The sequence below is a fragment of the Tachysurus fulvidraco genome, chromosome 24 (genome assembly GCF_022655615.1).
Source record: "Tachysurus fulvidraco isolate hzauxx_2018 chromosome 24, HZAU_PFXX_2.0, whole genome shotgun sequence".
Taxonomy (NCBI): Eukaryota; Metazoa; Chordata; class Actinopteri; order Siluriformes; family Bagridae; genus Tachysurus; species Tachysurus fulvidraco.
Genome location: NC_062541.1, coordinates 8,225,435 through 8,249,690, shown reverse-complemented (window position 1 = coordinate 8,249,690; position 24,256 = coordinate 8,225,435). Strand labels below are relative to the sequence as shown.

General features: G+C 37.4%; 1 protein-coding gene across 6 annotated transcripts; it reads left to right on the top strand.

Moving 5' to 3' along the window:
* The first annotated feature begins 2,618 nt into the window (after window positions 1-2,618).
* Window positions 2,619-22,888, top strand: tpd52 (tumor protein D52). 6 transcript variants are annotated; one of them, XM_047808027.1, is made up of 8 exons: window positions 2,641-2,773; window positions 8,613-8,717; window positions 16,104-16,225; window positions 16,937-17,085; window positions 17,357-17,458; window positions 20,018-20,059; window positions 20,286-20,334; window positions 20,408-22,888. In XM_047808027.1, exons 1-8 carry the CDS (start codon window positions 2,755-2,757, stop codon window positions 20,528-20,530), a joined length of 711 nt encoding a protein of 236 aa, XP_047663983.1. In that variant the 5' UTR covers window positions 2,641-2,754; the 3' UTR covers window positions 20,531-22,888. The 6 variants fall into 6 exon arrangements, with proteins under 6 accessions (XP_027031568.1, XP_027031569.1, XP_047663983.1 ...); XM_027175767.2 differs by lacking the exon at window positions 8,613-8,717 and having other exon boundaries at window positions 2,619-2,773; XM_027175764.2 differs by lacking the exons at window positions 2,641-2,773; window positions 8,613-8,717 and adding an exon at window positions 11,357-11,619.
* Window positions 22,889-24,256: the final 1,368 nt, after the last annotated feature.

The following is a 24,256-nucleotide window of genomic DNA, read 5'->3' as shown; positions in this document are numbered from 1 at the left end:
ATTCCTCTGACTTGTCCACAATATGTTTTCTGACTAAACCTTTGGTTCAGATGGCATTTTTAAAAATCAAATTCAGATTTGTATGAATGTTTTTGTTATCAATTAATTGCCATGTCTGTAAGCCTTCTAAGTTATAAATGATCTGATCTAACTTTACTCTGTGTGCTACTCTCATATTGATATGATCCTGTTTGAGAAGACCTGTTTCTGACCAAGGGGTAGACGTAGGTGCTTTATAATAGAAACTTTTAATGCAATTATATTTTAATTATAGTTTATGAAGTTATCAAATATGAAAAACAGGCCAAAGACAAAAAAAACTAGAAAAATCTTGGCACCCAAAAACTCCCACCCAAATCTGTTATATTTTAAACCCTGTTTTTTGAAGATACTTTAAAATGACAAAAGATAAAACAAAACCAAAACAAAACTCAGGGGGTCTCAGAAGCTACAGAGTATTTTATTTTATGTTTTTTAAAATAATAACCTACAACTCAAGATGATTAGGTTGAATAGATTGTAGTGCATTGACACTTTACTAATTAAGGACACATTATCCATATCAGTAATAACAAAAAACAATAGCAACAACTGCATATCTCTAAAGAAATCTGTCTAGCTGAGACAAAGGGAATTTCTCAGTGATATGTCAAGAGATTATATTCATCTCCTTTCATTTCTTAAGGAAAAAAATTTGCCCATTTTCAGTGCATCCAACACATCAGCTTTGAGAACTGACTGCTCAAATGCTGCCTAATTTATCCCACCCCTTGCTAGTGCTACTACAAAGAAGTAATCAACGTTACTCACTTTACCTTTCAGTAGTTTTAATGTTATTGTTAGTAAATTGTACTAAATTGTAATTTACCTAATATCTCATAAATATTGTGAAAGCAAGGTAAGTAATACATTTATGTAATTGACCTACATTCTCAAAGAAGTACTAGACTATCTTCAGAAGTTCAAGTTCCATATATTTCATATAAATGTAATTTTACCTTGAAATATAAATATATTGTATTTTTACATTGATGTACAATGAGATGAGCAAAGCTTGCATCTCCCCTGTAGGCTTATATATATACCTGTAACTACTTAGCACTGATTGGAACACACAATTGGTTTGGCGAGGTCATTAAGCTTTGAACTTCATAGAATGGTGCATCCAATCATGAGTAAAGGTATTTAAAGTGGCCAATTGCAAGTTGTTTCTCTTTGACTCTCCTCTGAAGAGTTGCAACATGGAGGCCTCAAAACAACTCTTAAATGATCTGAAAACAAAGATGTTCAACATTGTGGTTTAGGGGAAGGCTACAAAAAGTTATTGCAGAGATATAGGCTGTCCGTGTTCAGTGTTAGGAACATACAGTAGTGAGGAAATGGAAGGCCACAGACACAGTTCCTGATAAGGCCAGATGTGGCAGTCCATGTAAAATATTGGAGAGGCAAAGGAGAAGGATGGTGAGAACAGTCAAAAACAGTCCACAGATCACCTCCAAATACCCACGACATCAACTTGCTGCAGATGGGGTCACTGTGCATCGTTTATCAATTCAGCGCACTTTGAACAAGGTGAAGCTGTATGGGAGAGTGATGCGAAAGAAGCCTTTTCTGCACATACACCACAAACAGAGTCCCTTGAGGTATGCAAACGCACATTTGGACAAGCCAGCTTCATTTTGGAATAAGGTGCTGTTCAGTGATGAAACAAAGATTGAGTTATTTGGTCATAACAAGAGGTGTTAAGCATGGTGGCAAAAGAACACCGCATTCCAAGAAAAACACTTGCTAACCACAGTAATATTTGGTGGAGGTTCCATCATGCTATGGGGCTGTGTGGCCAGTACCGGTACTGGGAATCTGGTTGAAGTTGAGGGTCGCATGGATTCCACTCAATATCAGCAGATTCTTGAATAATGTTGAGGAATCAGTCACAAAGCTGAAGTTGTGGATATTTCAACAAGACAACAACCTAAAACACTGCTCAAAATCTACTAGAGCATTTATGCAGAGGAACAAGTACAATATTCTGGAATGGCCATCCCAGTCCCCAGACCTGAATATCATTGAACATCTGTGGGGTGATTTTGAAGCACGCTGTCCATGCTCGGCAACCATCCAACCGAACTGGAGATGTTCTGAAAGGAGTAATGGTCCAAAAAACATTCATCCAGAATCCAGACGCTCATTACATGCTATAGGAAGCGTGTAGAGGCTGTTATTTCTGCTAAAAGAGGCTATACTAAATACTGATGTGATTTTTTTTTTTTTAAAAATTCCTGTTGGGGTGCCAAAATTTATGCACAGTCTAATTTCGTTTTGAACATTTTTCTGTTAATCCAAAAAACCTCATTTCACTACTGAACTATTACTGTGTCCTTCAGTTATTTGATAGATCAAAATGAAATTGCTGATTCCAAACACCCAAATATTTATAAATGGAAAAACATGGAAATTGTCAGGGGTTCCTAAACTTTTGCATACAAGTGTGTGTATAACTATATAATACAGATAGATTTGTGTGTATGTATAGATAGACGGGTTTAATATATAGTTTAATATATAGTTATATAACCTTTATTTATAATAATAATTTGTTGTGTGCTCGTGTACCTTGCGTGATGGCGTCACACGCGACCCCACCTCTCTCATGCGCCTCAGCTGTAGCGTGTCACTGCTCCAAAGTGCTGCCGAGAGGAAAAATCACTCTGAACGGGAAAAAATATCAGTGTTATACCTGGAGTTCACACAAGCATGGAGGAATACGAACAAGGTGAGTGATTCATGTGAATTTGGAAAGTTATCCGTGTGCAAAACTACGTGAAAACTAGAATAAATCTGTTGCTAGTTTTTCTGTCAGAAGTTAGCAGCGTTTAGCTTAGCATGGTGTTAGCATGGTGTAGCTAATAAAACAGCTTCAGAGCAAGATTTATGTCTGAGTTTAAATGATTAATAAAGATTCTCAGTGTGTTTTTCAGTGTTTTTGTTGACAGGAGGAACTGCAGAATTAACCGAATGTACCAAGGAAGGAAGTTTCAAAACTTTTTCACCAGGAAGTTTAAATTCAGACAACTTCTGCATAAACAAACCAGTTAACTGAACTGTTTCAGTCAAAGTGTAAGAGTTAAAAGTTTAAAGTTCACACTGTATTAATCTGGCATTTGGTAAGCCATATGTTTATTTGTTTGTTTACTTTACCTGAGGTGCTGTATTTGATCATGAGAGTGAAAACTTTTTTCTTTTGTCAGTTTTTTTTTTTTTGCTGTCACTCACAAACACACTATCCAAAAAAAACATTTAGTCATTTCGGTCAGGACTAAACTATAGATTGAGTCTCAGGATACATAGATATTATGTGATATTTCTTTATAATTATTAAGAGAGACTTTAAAATTAAATGACAGAAATTTCTCACAATTTTCTGAAGGCGTTTTGTATTATAAAGCATAATAATGTATTATAGAGGTTTGTATTTATTCTATAAGGTACAAAAGATCTACACTGATCGTTCCAGTAGAGACGCAGGACATGTACAGTTATTCTGAGAGCTCTCATAGCTTCCTGTGAAATAGTTTACCATAGATTTGCATGTGTTAATCGGGTACTTTCTCTGTTTGTATAAATCGAATATATTCCTCTACACAAACTATTTTGATGTGCATGAGTGACACTTGGTGTCATTTTGTTCTCATCCCCCCTTTAATTTCATTCAACACTTCCCATCCAGCTACAATCCAGCTGTTCTTTGGTAAGACGAGTTGCAATAATGTTTGGACCTCGTACAATTTCTGAATCCTGCTCTTACTGAAATCACATGATTAATGCATGTAATTTTTCGGTACTGTACATGTTTAATAGTGTTAAGGTAAATTTTTCTTGAACAAAAGATAGGATTTGAGCTTTTTTACACCTCAGACTAACCCGTAAGTCTGTAAATAATTGTGCGAATCTTTTTGTCAGAGACAGTAGGGAACGCTGTATATTGCATACATATACTGTGTAATGCAAGTTGTTAAGGCTGTTAGGAGAAAAACACTAATATGATCACTGACACGTGTGGATGTAGTGTGCTTTGCACTGTTGGTTGTGGTGTAATGCGTACATGCTGTAGCAAACAACTATTTTTTTCTCCATATACTTTGGTGCTTAAACATTGTTCATTGAGTTTTCATCAGATTTGATAAGTCATCAAATTGTTTGTTCATGTTTTTCAGGTGTATTGGTATTTTTTATTTGAGTAGATCAAAGTCTGGTCTTGTGTGACTTAGCAAGTGAGTGGTCAGTTGTTTGTGCACATCCATGTGCTGTTATTTTATTTAAATCCTCAGACATAAAATATGTGATCAGATCAGAGTCAGATCAGTTTAGATCCAGTTTACACGTTTTTGTTTTGTTTTGGTTTTTTTGGATACTGCTTTCCATTTTAAAACTAAATTGATGCTTTGACTCCAAAGGTAATTGATATTGATTTGGAATAGGAATTGATTAAAAGCATAAAAGCAGCCGGTCCTTTTAAAATGTTCTCGTTTCTGTCTCAACCCAATCACAGGGATTTGTAATCATGTACGTGAAGCTCTCTTAAGATGTTTATTTCTATTCATTCCTGCTGACTGATGGTGTGATTTTTTTTTTTTCTCACAGAGGCATTATGACAGAACACATTATTATGAGTGTCAAATCTGGTAACAGTTTTACTACCAGTTTACTTTGCTGTGTAGATTTGCATGCAGTTCAGCATGAAATTCTTAGATTTAAAGGTGCATGAGGTGAAATTGATCACAATATGTTAAGCAAGCAGGTGGAGTTGCATAAGATTTAAATAATCTTTTTACTCCCTTCACACATCCCCATTCCTGTAAACAAAGCTTCTCCCCAGAACTTCCAGTTGTTTAACAAGACCATTGCACTACAGTTGTATGTTTCTCTTATTGTTGTTCAGACGAAAACAGCAAAATAATGATCATTTCTTCAGTCAGTAGACAATGATGGAGTACTAGTGAATAATTCAAGATTTCCTTTATGCCATACAATAGTGTTCATTTCAGCTTCACAGTAAACTAAAATAAAGTCTTTCTTGTCACTGATGGCAGTTTAATGAGGCTTCCTAGCTTGATTCTATGCCTCTTGCCCTCATCTGTCCTGCAGTGAAGCCATCTGCCCATTCCTCGTGGTAACATACTCATAAGTCATGTCACCGCAGCTGCTGCACAGTGAGCTGCATCTTATTTAAGCAGCAGGTTGAAGGATCAAGGTGGAGACTTTTATTTGTATACTGTGCAGTGTGTGTGGTTTTTATCAGCAGCATCACGCCTCATTATCAAGGCGTCACATGAGCCATGTGCCAGAAATGCTGCACGCTTCCTGATAACATGGACCTTTCCTTAGACTTTTTATTAGTCCATATTTCTGCTTTCTAACATTATATTCAAGTCATTTAGGTCTTTTGGAATTAGATCTGAATTTGGAATTAGATCTGTAGTGAGACAAAGTAATGCAAAACATACACTTATCATTTTATTAATCCTATCTGCTGCTTTCTGGCTGACAAATGAGGAAGAAGACATTACAGGCCATGTTGGTCTAGGAAAATAATCAACAACAAAGTGGTGTGCTGTAGAACAGCATAGCAGAGTTTCTGTTATCAATCTAAAGTTGATCTACTTTTCTAAAATGGCACATCAGGAAAAAGTTAAAAGTGACTTCCACAAAGTGACTAATGTAATCCTTCATGACTAAACGTAACTTGATAAACCGCCGGTACATTTTTTTGTGACCCAAATTCTCCTGCAAACTGTTTTAGCATTAATATGAAAACAGACAAAAACATAATAATCATGACTTTTGTAGTAAAATGTCAGATTCTCTTGCATATTCTTTTAATGACGTATTTGATTCTGTTGGCGTCTTTCAATTAACTAATTACACAAAATTAAATGATAGTCTTATAATTATATTATCAACAAATTGCAAACTAAGTAGAAAATGTCCAGTTCTTTAAAGTAATTAAGAGCACATTCACTCACACATCTACTCAGAAATATGAAGAAAAGTGTGAACAAATTTTTGCCAGGTGTTTGTGTGTGTGTGTAGAAATCACAAAATTCCCCTGTAGCTGGTGCTAAGAAAATTGTAATAATTTGATAAATATATATATAATAAAAAAAATTATTTTTTTTTATTTTCCCAAATTGAGTATTTTTTCTCTTTTTGTTTGATGATCCAAATGTGTAGTCACGGCTCTTTCCTTGGTTCAGTTTGCACCTCATTTAGCAGCTCACAAAAATGTTGGTAATGTTGCCTGCTGTCCAGTAGACACATTTTTCCTTTCACTTCCTGGTTGTTTTTGGTTACCCCCGAGTGTGATTGCTGTGCTCTCACAAACAAGAAAATACACCAGAGTTCAATTCAAAAAGTTAAGGGATATATTTGTTTTTGGGGTTTTTTTGGCCATTAAGCTTTTTGAGCCCCGAGCTCATTTTAGAAATCAAGCCGATTCTCGGTCCTCTTGAAAACTGTGATCTGAGGTTTGCTTCAACTGAACAATGGCACGATCTGCATCAGATACGGAAGCTATCCATGCTCTGTGTCACACGCCGAGCAACTTCTGTGGCTTTTACACTGGCTTCCTCTTTAGCTCACTGTGCATTCTTATTTTTTTATGAACCTGGTATGCGTCTACATGTTTTATCTTGATTCGAACTGCCGTGTGCTTCAAGTATTTGCATAATCCACTATTTCTAAAGTTGTAGCAATCATGACTATCTGAGTAATCCATGCACCTTAAAGCAATCACACTTGAGGGCACAGTTCCTTCCAAAAGACCAGTCCTGACTCAACGCATAACTGTAACATGAGCAGTAATGTAAACACAGCCATTGTGTGTTATCAGCACTGCATAGTGGTGTGTTACTGTGTGCTGCTGTGATGAGAACCAACCCCATGGCTTCTTATCGTAGTTGCCTTTAGTTACCAGCCAGTCCATTTGAACTCCTGCAGGTGGAAAATTCCACTCTCAGCTTTCTGCTCTGTTCTGAAGCTGCAACGATTTGATCAGAATCAGAATCAGGTTTATTGGCCAAGTGTGTTGACGCACAAGAAATTTGGTTCCAGCTATTTGTGACTCTCAAAAGTACAGACATAAATAACACTATACCATAGAAACTAGTATATGAGACGATGAGATACTCATTCTGTCTATATTGTATTAAATATGAATACAGAATATATGACTGATCAGTCACAAAGTGTGGGAGTGCAAATAACAATATTGTGCAATATTATGCTTTTTTTGTACAATATACAGCAGCAGTAGTGTGTGTAATATATACGGATGATGTGATTACTGACAGTCCTGATAATGCAGTACTTATAGATATGAAGCAGTGAATATAATTATGGTGAGTTATTGATCAGGGTGATTGTCTGGGGGAAGAAACTGTTCCTGTGTCTGGCAGTTTTAGTAAGCAAAGTTCTGTAGCACCTGACAGAAGGGAGGAGCTGAAAGAGGTTGTGTCCAGGGTGTGAAGGGTCAGTGGTGATTTTTCCTCCTCGGTTTCTGGTTCTTGTGTCGTACAAGTAATTGATCGAATGCAATTACGTTGTTTTATGTTTTTCGGTCAAATAAGTAAATTTTCATTTTGGTTTTGCGTTTTCATTAAAGTATTTGAGGACACTGACAGGGAGACATGGCACAACAAAAAAATACCCATTAGCTAGCAAAATATCTCAATTGATTGGCAATCCTATCCAGTATTTCTTCTTGTGAAATATAAATAAAATAAATAGGAGGCTATCATACCTATAGATACAGTTTTATCTTGTTCAATAGGAAGCTCAAATATTTTAAGCTTGAAGTTTTTTGTGCAAAAATAGGTTGAATAATGTTTTTTTAAAAATATCGAAATAAATATTAGATAAATATACATTTATACATTTTAACACTTCTATCTATGTTTGTTTGAGTTAAGAGAGGCTTTGGATCTCTCTCTCTCTCTCTCTCTCTCTCTCTCTCTCTCTCTCTCTCTCTCTCTCTCCAGTGTGTGTGTTTGTGTTTTTTTTATTCTCTCACTATCATACTGAGAATTACTTGGAAATTAAAATGTGACTAAATATATGGCTGTGAAGTAAGCTGGCGGCTGTTTGTACAAGCTGTTCTACCAAACATGGAATCCTTTATAATTTGAGAGTAACATTGTTTCTCTGTAAGTAAATTAGTTTGTAGATGTTGGAGATGGGTGCTGTCCTTTCAGTGGAATGAAATCTTATCAGTTCTCACAATTCTGCTGAAACTTTACTTCGGGTTTGCAAAGCTACAATAGTCACATTTTAGTTTTCACATTTCAGAAGAATTTCAGTTTTCAAATTTGGAATTAAGTAGATTAGGCCTCTCTTATATTGGTACATCATGTTTTATCCTACGTCTGGCAACCATGCACAGTGGTGTGCCCTTTTTTTTATTTCTAACTCTGGTTTTAGCTTCATTTACGAGCTGAATAATTGTTTACAAAATGGGCTAAAGGCAGAATCATATTCTACACCTCCTTTTAGTTTGTTCACTTAGTAATATGCACAAATCCGTCTGTTTGAGGTCTCTTTGCTGTGTTCCCTTCCAGCTACCTTGCAAAGGCTGCACGACGACCTGCAAGCCTCCAGCTGTGAACCTCAGATGGAAAGCAGCATGTCCCATGATTCTCATTTTGGGGAAATCATGTGCTATGGTGTGTGTTGGGACTAATTTGCTTATTGATTAGATATTGTGCTTTATTAAGACATTTGTGGGACATCTTTGTTCTTGTGTGGATCTAAATGGGAGTCATATGAATCTCAGAAGAGCGGCTCCTCCACAGACATCTGTGCTTTTTGCAGACAGTGATCATGTATATAGATCATTTTCTCTGCATTTTGACCTCACATCCACATGAAAACAGAGGTAGCTGAAATTTAAGCTTTTCAGAAACTTTAAAATGTTTTTGTGTGACAGTTTATTTACCAATTTATGGTTTTGAACATTCAATTTTATTTGTAAAGGATATTTAACAATGGATCTAATCTCAAAGCAGCTTTACAGAATATAGTACAAAAAGTGTATTATACAGATTAATGTTATGCAAAAGTTCAAGATTAACAATAGACATATTTAAGTGTGTTTGTATTTATCCCCAATGAACCAGCCTGAGGTGAGGGGAAAAACTTCTTTAGATGGAAGAGGAAGAAACCTTGAGAGGAACCAGACTCGAAAGGGAACCTCATCCTCATTTGGGTGACGCTGTGATTATAAACTGTTATAAACACCAGAGTGTGTTATGAATAATGTCCTTTCTACAGTCAGATACATTTCAACTATTGTGTATTGATTAGGAGGTTGTTGTCCTCAAAGACAACATGTAAATGATCATTTGTGATTGTACTCATGCCCATTGCTATTTTACATGTTATGATTGTACCATAACTGATACCCTGAGTTTTTGGTCTGCCTTGTTTTTAAGGCATACTTTGAAACACTCCACTTTGTTTTATTATTATACCTTCAAATTATACTATGGCACAGGATGTGCTCTGATAATTTAGTAGCCTCTGACTGATATGTGACAAGCTTTATTCTGGAGTAGGCATACTGTCTATTTGCCAGCCATGATGACGTAGATGAGGACTCTTTTAAGGGTCAGAGTTACAGGCAAATGACTCTGCAAATGTCTCTGCAAATCACCTTAAAAACCCAGCTTGAAAGACCCGGATGAACACTTTGTATACAAGTGTATCTTTTAAGCATTATCAGGCCACACATGAATCATTGTCTGTACATGGCCTTGTCCTTGGCCTTCATCTTTCTTTTCGGTATCATCAGGTCCTGGCATTATTCTTGAGTCATGTGATGTAAATGTTTTTAATGCACTGTCACTGGGCTGGTTTGCTCATGTGCTTTTAATGTGGTTAATTTCAAATACAGTTTCGTTTATGGTCGAGACTAAGCTTTCAAACATATCTATATATTATACATGTGGATACAGTATATGAGTATACAATAATAAAATGGGTTAACTGAGAAAAAGGCATGAAAGGGAACACGGATCATGCTAGGCATGCATTATATTGGCTACTTGTGCTGTTAAAGGCTGAACTGGAACAATAACGATAACGATTGTGCTTGACTTCCTCATGCAATGCTTACTTCTTCTTTAGAGCAGAACTAGCCCTCAATGAAGAAGTTAAGCTTATTCCTGTCCTTTTTTTTTCCCTCCTCGCCTATCCTGTAATCAGAAGCCACGTGCCTGGGCTTGTTACGAAATGGTGGACCTGCAGTTCAGTTTCATGGTTGGGAAAGGATTTCTACAGTCAGATTTGATTAGGGATCTTCAGGGCTGGATATAACTTTGGGTGTGTCACAGTCTCTCTTTCCACATGTGTCTGTGTGTGCATATCTTTTGTTATGCAATCTGAAAGCTGAGCGATACGTGATCTGGAAGCGAGCCATCAAGGACCTGGCTGAAAGGCAAATATCCGGGTGTATAACAACCCACACTCAGTAACGACTCTGCTGAAGCAACAGCTTATTACTGCCATTAGTGTAGGTGTGTGTGGGGTGAGGAAAAAAATGCTGTAATGTTTTAGGAAATTGCAGTATCTATGTAGCTATACTGCTGTATTGTAGGCAAGTCTGCATCAAAGCTTAATTTGGTCACATTAGTAATAGGAAGTAAAGGAAATGTTGAGTTTGCTTTTGATTTCTTAGGCCTTCCAGGCTTGTATTTGAGTTACCGTTTGTTTTAAACCAGTTAAAGTTAAGTATGACCTATCTGCCCTCTTCCATAACCATAAGATCACAGATGCCAGCAATTGTCTAGCATTCTTGTGATGCAGGAGACAGAGCGTACACCTTCCCACAGTCAGATTTGACCCCGGTTACAGATGGCTTTGTTTACAGATGTCACCTTGTGATATCTTTTTTTAGTTGTTATATAAGCTATATCTTTGAACATACTTTTTTTTATCCTAGTCACTTATGTTTCTTTGTATTCAAAACATGGGACTATTTCTTCACCTTCACCTTCATTTAGAGTATGTTGTTTTTTAACCTATTTTGAAATTTAATTCAGCTGATCTCATGTTTGAGCTGATCTCATCTTTGGTGTTTAGTTGTGTGTGCAGATGGCAGCACACAGCTCTGTGTTGTGTAGAGGCAGTTGGAGATGGATTAGACTTGTAATCTGGGCCACTGCAGATTACATCCCCACAGTGTCACATGACCAACAGACTCATCATTTATCTTAGAATCCAAGAAACGAAGGGGGGAAGGGCATGTAACAGAGTCTAGTAGAAGATAACTATGCTTGTTCGGCTGTTTACGAGACCTTCAGTTTGCGGTATTGCTAGCGGTCACAAAGCTAACCCATTAGCACCCCGTTACTGCTGACTTGACCTGTTCATCATATGAGGCAGATGCAGCCTGGAGACACGTGATCCAAGTGTTGAGCCGTCATCGGTTTGAGATTTCACTGATGGATCCTATTGAGGACTACAAGTCTCCTTTCAGCTTTGAGGAAGGCTTTAACACCAACTACCTTTACTTGTCCCCTAAAGAGAGCTTCACTCCACTCAGCTCACCAGCACTGCCATGCAGAGGTAACCTGTGTGCAGTTACGCATGTGCAGCTCATTGTCTATGTGATCCTAGTGTTTAGCATGCAGCATGTCGTTATTGAGCACATTGAAATCTACTGTTTTCGAGTTGCATTGATATATTAGGTTCCTCCATCTTTATTGAAACATGGTTGGCATGTAAGCATTTAAAAAATTGTTTATGTAGAATAAATTATTGGCACTTATGGTAAAGCTCAGGTTAAAGCAAAAAAAAAAAAAGTCTACCATGCCCATTTTCAGAGTTTCAAAATGAAGGTATACAGTAAATATGATTCTTTTGGAGCAGGATTTAGTCATTTATTATTATTAGTAGTAGTAGTAGTAGTAGTAGTAGTATTTTAAAAAGTCCTCCTTAATATTCAAGTTAATTTACTGTGAAAGAAGCTACAGGAGAAGGTCTAAGACTCTTCCGATGAAAGCTAGATCTTGGCCTTGTAATGTAATTAGGAAGGCATCAGACTCTAGTGAATACTAGAAGCAAGGCTTTGCATGACTAGTTCTCACTAATAAAATTACTGATTCTTGGTTCCAGACCAGACAGATTTTTCCTGCCAAGTAAAAAGTGCAGAAAAATTAACAACTATTTCAGATTAGACTCTATGACCAGCACAAACATCTTCTCACTGAAAAAAAGGTTACCAATGTTCAGTGTTAGCTATGCAAAAAAAAAAAAGCTTCAAACTTCAGTAGGCAATGGGGTGGCCTGAGAAAAGCATATACATTGTGAAATAGTGGCATATATTATTGTTGTATCGCTTTGGAAGTGTATATATGACTTTCAGAGAGACATATTTCAGTTCAGCAAAGTCGGTACTTTGCTGAACTGAAATATGTCTCTCTGAAAGTCATATATACACTCATTGTAAAAAAGCAACAGCTATTTATTGATTGTTTTACTAATTACAACTGCCTGCTTCCACATGCATGAGTTAGCAGATGTTAATGGGTGGCTAGTGTCAGTGTAATCGACACAAGTGTGCCATCACTTCCAGCTGGAAAGCTTGGACTATCAGGTCCCGTTTACTCCTGGCGTTAATGAGTATTCTTGGCGATCGAATCACAAGAGACAGCACTAATTACAGGTGTGAAGCAAACTACATTTGAAGGTGTTCTGTAATGAATATGGCCACATCACTGTGAAATATCTCAATGTGGACAGTAATCAGGGATCAAATAACTGACAGGCAAAAAAAATGTGCGAGGCTGTTTGGAAACTGGGCTGATGATAACTCTCCACTGCACTTGTAGTGCACGCACATAGCATTCTGGAGGGTGGTGTGGCTAAAACAGCAGAATCGAAACCAGCTGCTTATTGCAGCTTCTTTTGGTGTCTCATCTGCTGTTCATTTATAAGTTTTGTTTGCAGACAGTGTGATCATGGAGAATGGAAGTTTTTACAGGAGACGTGTTCAAAAAGGCCAGTCGTGGATGGTCAGATCAACTGAAGAGATTTATTTCTTCCATTTGTTATTGTTGAAACATAATATTGGGAAATTATTCAAATCTAAAAGCTTAACATGAAGTTTCATAATGGAAAATGTCATATGTGTGAGTAAAACAAAGGGTATGTACATCACCAGTGTAAAGGAAAATAAGTGTGACTACTGCAGAATAAATGTGTTGTAGGTTGACAGAGCTCTGGTGCTGGCAGTTCCTGTCAAACACACACGATGACCAGCTGGTGACCACTGTGCTGCTAAACATTCAACAAGACTCTTAAACTGCCATTTCAGAGCCATTTGTGAGACCTGTTCAGTAAACCTCTAAAAGTCGAAATTCTTCTTGAACCGAACTGACACCACTGTCTGTTTTACCTGTTCATGCTTATATATTATCAAGAGAGTGTATCTATCAACTTGATATTTGGCACTTGCTGGCATCAGATTTATCTGCATGGTGAAGAAAGTTGTCTCCGCACCCTTTCCAATATATTCTTCTGTATGTAGAAGTGCAAGTAATAGTAGCAGTGAAAAATTGGATCCAAATGGGCTGGATTATTTAAGAAGGAGTATTTTTAAGAAACTTCATTCACACTAAGCAGTTTAAGTTTACACAAAACAGGTGCAGAAAACAGAAAAGGTCCTATGTGTGGAAGTTCTGCAGATGGTAATGCCTTGTTCATGGATGTGGTCAGAGAAGACTGGCCACACTGGTTCAAGCTGACAGGACGGCTACAGTAACTCACATAATCAGCAAACAAGCGTCTCTGTATGAACAACATGGCTAACCTTGAGGCTAAAGAGCTACAACAGAAGACCGCATGAGGTTCCAGTGCTTTCAGCCAACCTCAGGAATCTGAGGCCTCAGTGAGCACAGACTCTGTTATTGGCAACTCTACATGACATGAATGAGCAGGTATAAAGCTCTTCCTAACCAGCTGGTCAGTGAGTGTAAACTGACTGAATAGTTGTTGTCCCAGTATTGAGCGAAATGTTCTACTAAAAAATTATCATGCTGTGTCAGGTTAATTTATGCTAAATATTAGCACTTTCACAAGTTCTTCTCCGATCTTGCTTAAAAACTATATATAAATTGTATAAAAAAAAAAGTCAGCCATTTAATACAATGATGTAAAACCCTAAAGTTGCATGCAGAAAGTAAACGCAGTATTGTGTTGAGTAACAAAGGGTGGAGATCAAAAAGTAGGTCATTGTAGTGAAAAAGGTGTGTCTCAGAACAGTATGAATGAATGTATGAAATACCGAGTCAGAAAACAAGGTTCATCACCTGATAAACCTCTTGTGCTTAATACCTAATACTGTAATTAATGACGTTATAAAGCCTTAACTGTATAAGAATTGTTTGAGTGCTGAGACAGAATATGGGCTTATTGTATTTGGCATGGAAATGTGTTGTTTGCAGTTGGAGTAAGATGGCCTGGGAAGTTAAAAGCCACAGTTTGTCTCAGTTTTACCAGTTCGTATGATGTTTTAGATTTATTCTCTGCATGCAGTGTCACTGATAACTGTTTATACTTTGTGCGTCCCTCCCTGCTTTTCTCACGCTGTAGGAGTGGGAGGTAGAGTTTGTTTATGAAGCAGGATTGGTGGAATGTAGTGGGAGGTTAAGGTGGGAACCTTGGATTGTCTGTTTGTTTTTTTCTGTAATCAGCTTACAACACTAACATGCAAGCACATTTTCAACCAGAAGCACTTTTAGCTGATGAAACGACTTGTAGGTGGCCGGGACGTAGGCTGCGCTACTTTCAGGAGTTAATCTCATGTCCCACTCGACCTCCTCTACAGGGGTCAAAAGTGATGGCTGTTTAGAAATGCACCTTAGTGTTGTGTTTCTAAGCCTAAGCCACTCAAGTGTATCAGTTTTACACTTTCACTGTAGTTTAGAACAACATTAATTTTAAAGCAATAAAAACTGTTTTGCTGACAGCAAGTTTTAAGGGTCTCTTTTTAGCTAAGTGTAAAATATATATATATAATATATAATTCTTTTTAAATATGATGGTCATAAAAAAACTGAGGTTCAATTAGGCAGGCTTCACCCCGACTACTGAAATTATTCACCCCTTCAGCAGACACATGCCTCATGACCAAGTGAAATTGTGTGTGGGAAACATGTCGTGTGTGTGTGTACACATTTACTCGAGTAACTGTCGAACATATGAAGGCCATATTTCTACTTTTTATTCTTGTGCCTGCCCGTTACCGTTGTGTCTCTGATGCTGTATAATAAAGTTTGCTATAAGAACTGGAGGACTGGCAAAGTTTTCTGTTTTCAATATTCCTGCACTTGCAATAAATTTTGGATGGCCAAACATTTTTATCATGCAGGAAGTTTATAGGTCTGATCCACTTAATAAAATGCAAAGGCGGTTTATGTCGTTTTTGAAGTTGTACAAATTTCCATTTGTCTTTGAGAGCTGTTTCTGGAGTGCTGACTAAAGCAAGACTCCCACACTGAAATCCTACTCATCTTTAACTCTGACATATAAGAGCTAGTTTACTAGCAGACAACTAGTTTGGATAGGAAATGTACATGGCCACTTGTAGAGATGCTGCTGTAGGTTTTTAATGTGTCATTATAGCTATTTTATTAGGCAGAAAAAATTATTAAATCAATTTAAATTGTGTAAAATTACATGTTTAGATTTACTCTTTGGACTGAGTGTTGCGTGCTGTTTGTTCGCCCTTAATGAGTCATTTTGAATGAACTAAACATTAAAGTAAGCCTTTATGTAACACAAAGTAGTGCAAAGTTCTCGCTCACTCACTCATTTTCTACCGCCTGTCCGAACTACCTCGGGTCACGGGGAGCCTGTGCCTATCTTAGGCGTCATCGGGCATCATGGCAGGATATACCCTGGACGGAGTGCCAACCCATCGCAGGGCACACACGCGCACACACACACACACTCTCATTCACTCACACACTACGGACAATTTTCCAGAGATTAGTGCAAAGTTGTCTATCATTTTTCTAACCTAAAATGTAATATATTTGTGGGTGCAGGTTCTCAGAGACCAGACTCCATCCCAGAAGTGGGGGAAGATGCAGCGAGCGCCCTGCAGCCCGCCTTTAGCACAGCCCTTACAGAGGAGGAACAAGAGGAGCTTCGCAGTGAACTGGTGAAGGTCAGCAGTCTGTAATATGCTTGTCTATGCTACCTATTATTAACAACCTGTTTTCTGACTATTGCTGTGACTGGATGCAATATGCCTTTTTTTCAAGGTCACACTGATAGCCTCACTCAATGTCAGTCTTTCTTTTTGACCTAGTTGTAAGTAATTGAGAATGTACATTTTTAATTTTAGAGCCTGGGGGCTGTATTCAGGTTCAGTTTTAGACACACATTGTTAAAAATGGGGCCTGAGACACTGTTTACTGCACTGAATTACGATTACTGGGATCAGAATTTGTGACTGGAGGAAAAAAAATATAGCCAGTGTGTGCAGAAATAACATTACAGAATATTTTATCCGTTCTTTATGTTTGTTGGAGCGAAGTCTAAGAAGTCAGAAGAGTCGTCACTGTCTTCCAGAGTGAAGATTGTGTGAATAAAACCAAGCACACACTGCATTATGAATACTCTTGTCAGCCAGGGGGCATTGTACACGTAGTCTATTGTCAATCCCACAACCTTTTTTTCAAGCTAACTAGAATCTTTTTTTTTTATCAGACACTGCAAATATAATGTTCATTTTTGTGTGTCCTGGATCATTAGTACCCTACAAAAATACTGAGCCACATTGACAAGCTTGCATATTTATTATATTTGTGTTTGTAATTATAATCCCACACCTAACTAAATCTGTAGGTAAGATCTCGATTGTTGTACTCTGCAGGTGGAGGAGGAAATCCAGACTCTTACTCAAGTGCTGGCTTCTAAGGAGAGGCACTTGGCAGAGATCAAGCGGAAGCTGGGAATCACTCCATTCAATGAGCTTAAACAGAACCTGAGCAAGAGCTGGCAGGAAGTCACTACATCCACAGCGTACGTGCCCCATAGCCACCTGTGCCCTGTGGGTTTCTCTTCCTGTTGCTTTAGAGGAACAGCTCCATATGTCACTGCATCATACACCTCAAATCTTGCACTATCTATTCAGTCTGAACTGAACAGAGGCCATTTTTATCTTAATGCTTGATTAATTAGTTAGCTTTGTGGGAATGCAGCTGATTTGAGACACTATTTTTTTAGAAGGAATATATTTCAGAGCAGCCATGTGTCCCATTGGACTTGTTCTGAGTTTGCCTTGTGCATTTAGGTATAAGAGGACGTCAGAGACGCTGAGCCAAGCCGGCCAGAAAGCCACAGCAGCATTCTCCAGTGTGGGTTCAGCCATCAGCAGAAAGCTGGAGGATGTCAGGTAACCAATAAACATAAACCTCGCCATCTTTTGATTAAGCTAACGTCTGTTTTCTTTCTAGGAATAAATAGGTAAAACTTCCTAACCGTTACTAATCAGCTCATTAGCTCACCAAGTTGACTATTGTGATCCAGAACAATAACAATGTGTTCTTGCTAGCAAGCATAAGTAACTTATAGTAATCATGTCGTGTCGATTTTTTTTAAAGCTCCTATATGAAATTGCATCAGTTAAAACATACAGATTTACATAAATAGGTTTAGCCTAGTTTAAAATGATTGTGAGATTGAATCACACAGCCAGTGAGCTAAAGTCATGAGAGTAGAGTATTTGGAGGACAACACAAGCCCTGTTTGTCTGACAAATTAGAAAATTAGCAATTCGGTTTCATCACTTAACTGTTATTGACAGATCTGTTATGCACACTGAAACAGAAAAACTTCGCAAGATGTGTTGTGGCTTGCATAGTGTGAGCACTGCGTTATTTTACACCAAATGGTTACTGAATCACAAACCACAACAATCTTTGCTTTTAGTTTACTTTTTATTTATTTGCTAATGCAGTCTGACATTTACATACTGCAGTCCAATTCCTTTAGGTAAGAGAATCGCATCTGTGCCAGGCGTTTTGGATGTCGAATTTATATTTATTATAGATATCGTTTGTGCATGTGGTTCATTTGATGATTTGAATTTACTGCCTGTACTCTAAGGGTGCTTTCACACCTATAGTTCGGTTCATTTGGTCCGGACCAAAAGCAAATAAATGATACATTGTATATTTTCAGCAGTTTTGGTTCCTTTTCACACCACACTGATCATTCTATTCCGCACCAGTTGAAACGAATCAAAATGCAGTCATGTGATAACATCCACATCACTCATTGGCCACATGTATTTCCTAAACTGCTTCTCGATTGGTCAGAATAAACGTGCGGGAAATTTCAACGAAACTCCGGAAGTAAACAAAAAGAGAAAAATACAGCATACAGTACACCATGGAGAGACGACTGTGTGCTGCAGTTATGTTCGTCGTTGTAATCTACTACATCGCTTGTATACAGCATTCTATGCAAAGTCTTAATTTTCAGAATGAAGCGCGGATGCGGCTTTAAAATATAATTTTAATGCACTGCAAACGGCGAAGACGCATCGCAAGACACTTCAGGAGGCGGCGAGCATTACTTTTGCGAAACTGTGACATGCTTATCTTCCGAAAATATTGCCAACGACCCACTACGGCAGCTGGTTTAGTCCAAAATGCGCAATACTTTTTGCAGTTATTCTATATTCTATATTCTATATCTATTCGATCTCGGACCGTGTTCTCACCACAAACGAACCGTACCAGAGTTCGTTTGAAAGCGTACCGAGACCACCTCTTCAAGGAGGTCTCGGTACGCTTGTTTAGTCCGCTTTTGGTGCGCACCAGAGTCCGATTGCTGCATTCTCACCTGCCCAAACGAACCGCACCAAACGAGCAATCGGACTCTGGTACGATTCAACCGAACTAAACAAGGCAGGTGTGAAAGCACCCTAATACTATTAGTAGCATGTTGACTGCATACTCAGTCTCTGTTTGTTGTGTGCATGAGTTTTAAGCTTGAGTAGTGCTGAATTAAGAAGATTTGTGTATCTTGGGCCTTTTTTTTATTTTCTTCTACCTTATATTCTGTCTTTTTATGATTTCAGTAACTTTCCAAAACAAAGCCCACTTGTCTGAATCTGTCACTCTACGCTGTGTGTGTTTCAGTACATTTAAGCTCTGTATAAACTTCTCGAGTCTGGTGTAAAGCCCTGAGATTTGGGTCTTAGCTTCATATCTTAGCACTCCAGCTGGCCATGTTGCTGATCAACGATCCTCCAAATGAACAAGTCCTTTGAACTGGCTGTGTATTATATCCAGAATTAATCTTTCTTTTTTTCCAGTAATGTTGGAATTTATTTCAGAAATGTAGATAATATTGCTCCAAACATTGTAAAGCTTAAACATCATTTTCGAAAGTGAAATCATAAGTCATAAATTAAAGTTTTAAAGTGCTTGCCGAGTGTCTTGCTTTGGTTGCTTGGAAACCTAATCCATGCCCTAAAGACTGGTAGCTAACAGTATAATGAAGTATGGTGTGTGTGAATTAGTTGTGTTAATACAGACACAGATCATTGTGCTACCTTCTTTGTAGGGGTGAATTGGACATAATCAAGCTGTACATTGCATCCTCAGTAAAAAGTCTCTATACCACGAGGCAGCATTAGGTTATGAGCTGTGCCGAAAGCTTTTCATCCTATATAACATAAAAAATAAAAGATATTTGGTAGCAGCTTATTTTTTTACTAAATGTCAATAATGTTTTCTCTGCTTGTTGAAAAAAAAAATGCTTGTGACCATTAAAGCTCTGTCCATTAGGCAATTTTAATTAAAAAAACGAAACGCGCCCACCGCAAATTTCTTCTGAATGTGAAGGAGTTTGTCCATATAGTTGTGAAGCTTTATTTCTCTCTCAATCATCACTGATGTGTGACTAACCGCTCTCTCTCCTTTTCCTCATTGCTGTCTGATAGTATACGCTCCATACAACACTCCACTAGCATGCCTGTGATGAGGTAAGGCTCTCGATGTCGCTCGCAGGCCTGTGTGTGTAAGGAGCGATTTTATTCCAAGAAGGCTGGATAGAATCATCTGTGTGTCTCTCTCTCTCTTTCCCTCTGTCTCTGTCTCTTTCTCTAACAGCTAATATACAAGTTATTAGATAGCAACGTGACACATTTTGATGCGTGTCTAAAATGTATTTTCATGCTGTATTTAATACAGATATCTGATTCCTTACAGGAACACTCCCACCTTCAAGTCATTTGAGGACAAAGTGGACAGTTTAAAGGTAAGCTGGTGTAAATGACAATTCATTTAAGCTTCCATCAGTAATCATATAGTAATGGCAGATGTTACCACAGACCAAGGTGAGCCCCACGGCATCTTCCACCGAGCTTGGGATTGAGTCAGAATCGACGCCGAGTGCAGAGCCGGTGGTCAAGCAGCCAGAAGGGACGACTGTTCTGACTCCAGAGCTACAATGAGCAACAGCTTCTTCACCTCACTCACAGCCAGTCTCTTCGCTTCTTCCACCTCTTCTCCCCTCCGCTTCTTCCATCCTAACATCATACATAGCTGAAAAACAAAACTGCTGCTCTGTGCTCACTTTCTTTCCTTCAAACTCGTTAGGAAAAATGTATTCATAAGAAATATATCACATGGACGAAAGATGAGCTTTTATGAGTTCACAGTTCTCTAACAATATCACTCGCTGTCTAGGTTTTGCACTACATGGATTAATTTTTTATTTGAGGTCCGTTAACTGCAATCATTTCGTCCACTGAATGTTCGCATCAGTCTGGTATCCAGAACGTGTGGTAGGCAGACACTGGAGCTGATCTTGGGTCAGGTGGAGATGAATGAACACTTGGGGCGTCACACGTTTCTATACAACTTCTGACCTTTGTCTGTTATCTGCTTGGTTTTCTTCCTTAAAACCATCCAAACCCCAACGTGTATGCATACAAAAATGACATAGGGGATGAAGTCTACACTGGTAGCCCAGCCCATACATGACCTTTATTTGCAGTTTTGCTATTAAGGATAAATAGTGAAGCTGCCATTAGAAGCTCAGTTAAGACATTTCATAGAGAAAATGTTTTTGTATTCGTTACGTTTCACTCTAAATTAGACACTGCCATAAAATAGCACTAAGAAGTTACTCTAACCTCATAGCAAATGACGACGTTTCTACTACATATTTTCCCTGTTCCCCGAAGCCTAAGTGTTGTGGCTTCACCTTCACAGGTAGGTTTAGCCTTTAATAACGCAAATGGCAAAAATAGTGTGTGAATTGTTTTGGGAACAGAAGCCATGTCTCACACTTTGTCATTTAGATGAATAAAGCTGGATAATAGTAGCAAAATGCTATATGATATATATGATAAAAAAAAACAAGTTTATATATTACCAAAAAGCTAAAATATTGAAAACAATTAAGTGCTTAGTGTAGAATTGTTAATGTTCAGATTTAATAGAGAGATAAATAGAAAGTCTAGACTAGAAAGACAAATCTATGGAAATGTAGATGATGTATTGCTTATTTATTTCTTCATATAGCTCCACAAGTTTGATTTTGTAGTTCATTTTCCTATAACAGCAATATCTTGAAGTTTTTATTCTTCATGTACTACAGAGAGGTTACAATAATTTTTTATTCATAAAAGAATCACATAAGTTTTGTCCATTTATAGTTACACTGTTTTTCAGTTTGTCTGTGAAATGTTTGGTTCTTGTTTTCACTCTGCTTTCTTTTTCTTTTTTGTCTTAAACCCAATAAGACAAACTATGCAGCTTGTACTGAGAAGCATTTCATCCTGAGGAATTTCCTGTAGCAGACAACTTGCTAGCAGATTTATTGTTACTACAGTATGACTGATAAGAGAGCATTGACACTAGAAATGCTACTAAAATTTATTTGGAGAGCCTTTTTACTATGGAAATGATAACCTATTGAAAGATTGCACTAATATTGGTGTGATTTGTCAGAGCTGCTGTAAGAACTTCACTCAGCACTTTCTATCCGTTTAGTAATCGAACAGCGCCATGGTACCAGTCACTTTATTTCACTACAACAAGGTCATACAATATGCAGTTTGTGACATTTCATTACTGAGGTCTTTTAGCATGTTCAATAATATTACAGGCACAACTAGCTCTGAGTTTTATTTCACAGGTTTTGGCTTTTCTTAAAAATGTGAAAAAGTTTCCACTCAGTTGTTTATAATCGAAAAACAAGGCTCTGAATCTACTGTACTTCAGGATTCAGCAAGACCACCATCTTGTCCAAGTCCTTAATCCACTTGCAGGTAAACATGAGCTGTAGATGTACTGATCACACGGGAACAGTGGGTTTGGGTGTTGATATCGGCTTCCTCAGCTGTTTGACATTCCCCATATATATTTTTTTTCAACTTTAGCAGCTCTTGCTAAGAAGCCACTTCATTGCAATGTAGAGTTTACACCAAATTTATAAGTCAAGCTTGTAAAAGTTTGTTTGGATGCAAAAACATTACTATTTTTCTGATTGTTTTCTAAAATATTTTTTTATATGCAGCAGCAATGATATTTGTGCCACTTCTTATATGTCAGACACTGATCCCTTTATTTAGTACATTTGGACTTCTGGATATGAATTATGACATTAGTTCTGTCCACAGTTCATCTCATCTATTACGCTCTGTTTCTGATGATTTTTCCCCTGAAGGCTTTGTGCGCACATCTCTGACAAGTTTTTGCATTGTGAGCTAAATCACACATTGTTGATTCAAATAGAAAATGCTAAATCAACTGTTTTTCCTTTGTACTGTATGTCTGCGCCTAAATAAAGCACAAGAATTATATTCTCATGTTTTTAAATGATCACACGGTCAAAGAAAATAGGATTCTCGTAAAAGTCTGCTTTGTTGTATTAAAAGAACCTACTCCAACGTAACGTTAATAAGAAATATCAATATGGAAGTGATTTAGAATGGCCTAGATTTAGGTTTAGGGTTTCTTTCAGCTTCCTTTATCATGTTAACCTTTAGCTTATAGTTTTTTTGTTTTTTTTTTGTTAAACAATTTTAAATGAAATTAAAAACCTGGCAAGAAGCCAAATGAGGTTATGCTTGTACTTACCGAAAAAACTAGCCAGTAGGATAGTGAGTGTGTGTGTGTGTGTGTGTGGGTGAGTTGATCACCTCAGTTCAACATTTAACAGAGATTAATTTTTAATCTTAGTCTAGAATTAAAGACAAACAGTCTTTAAACAGCTTCACGTTCAGCTCAGGCTTTCAGCAGTTTGGCCTCATGTCATTATCTACATGTCTCTGATGAGTCCTGCCATTTTTTCTGCATTACTTCCCATAAACACTAGATGGCAGTGTAAATCAGACCAATATCTACACGTAACCCCACCTTCATCTGCATGGTGCTACAGTGTCACGTTAAAGGGACACAACTTATGTCTGTTCATCATAAACCTTTATTTGTTACGTCTTCACTTCAAATAGAAAATATTAACTCTATCCACAACAGCTCAATGTAGAGTTAATACACCCTGAAAAAAGGTTTCCACAAGGGGGTTGTTATTGTTTCTTTAGTCTAACTCATTCATTAGCTTCTACTTATAAACAAGCTGTTGTTCAATTTTACACAGAAACTGTCCAATTCAGGTTGACAAAATGATAAAAGAAAAAAAAAAAAGACAGTATTATAGAGGTAACCTTTAGGAGGTTTCTTATTCACAGCTCTGGTGGCCATGATTACACCCTGCCTGTGCAATGTTTTTTTAAAAAAAAAAAAACCTTGTCTAATCAGAAAATTGGACCAAATGAATGCATAATACAGGATATAAGCCAGCTTTATTCCATCAAATAAAGTGTGATATAAAAGGATAGGTGGAGCATTCACATTTTATTCTTTTTTTCTTTTTTTCAATTTTAATATTAGTTTATAGTTTGGATTCTTGATGTGAAATAATCAGGATATTAAAAAGCTCTCATGCCTCTTATAAATGAAATACATATTTGCTGAATGTGTCTTATAATAAAACAATTATATTGTTAAAAATCTGATCAATCTGATACTGTACCTGCCACCCTTCTCTCCGTGGCTATTTTTTATTTATTGTCTAATAAAATGCAGGGATTAATCTTCCTAGTTATTATTAACAATGAATGTTAAATAATTTGTGGCAGTCCAGCATTTTGTATTCAACAGAAACAAAA

Excerpts from the sequence above, each read along its gene's own strand:
- tpd52 (XM_047808027.1), top strand. Across the intron at positions 16,226-16,936 it reads TTCGCAGTGAACTGGTGAAG|GTGGAGGAGGAAATCCAGAC; the intron begins GTCAGCAGTCTG and ends TGTACTCTGCAG. Across the intron at positions 20,060-20,285 it reads ACTAGCATGCCTGTGATGAG|GAACACTCCCACCTTCAAGT; the intron begins GTAAGGCTCTCG and ends GATTCCTTACAG.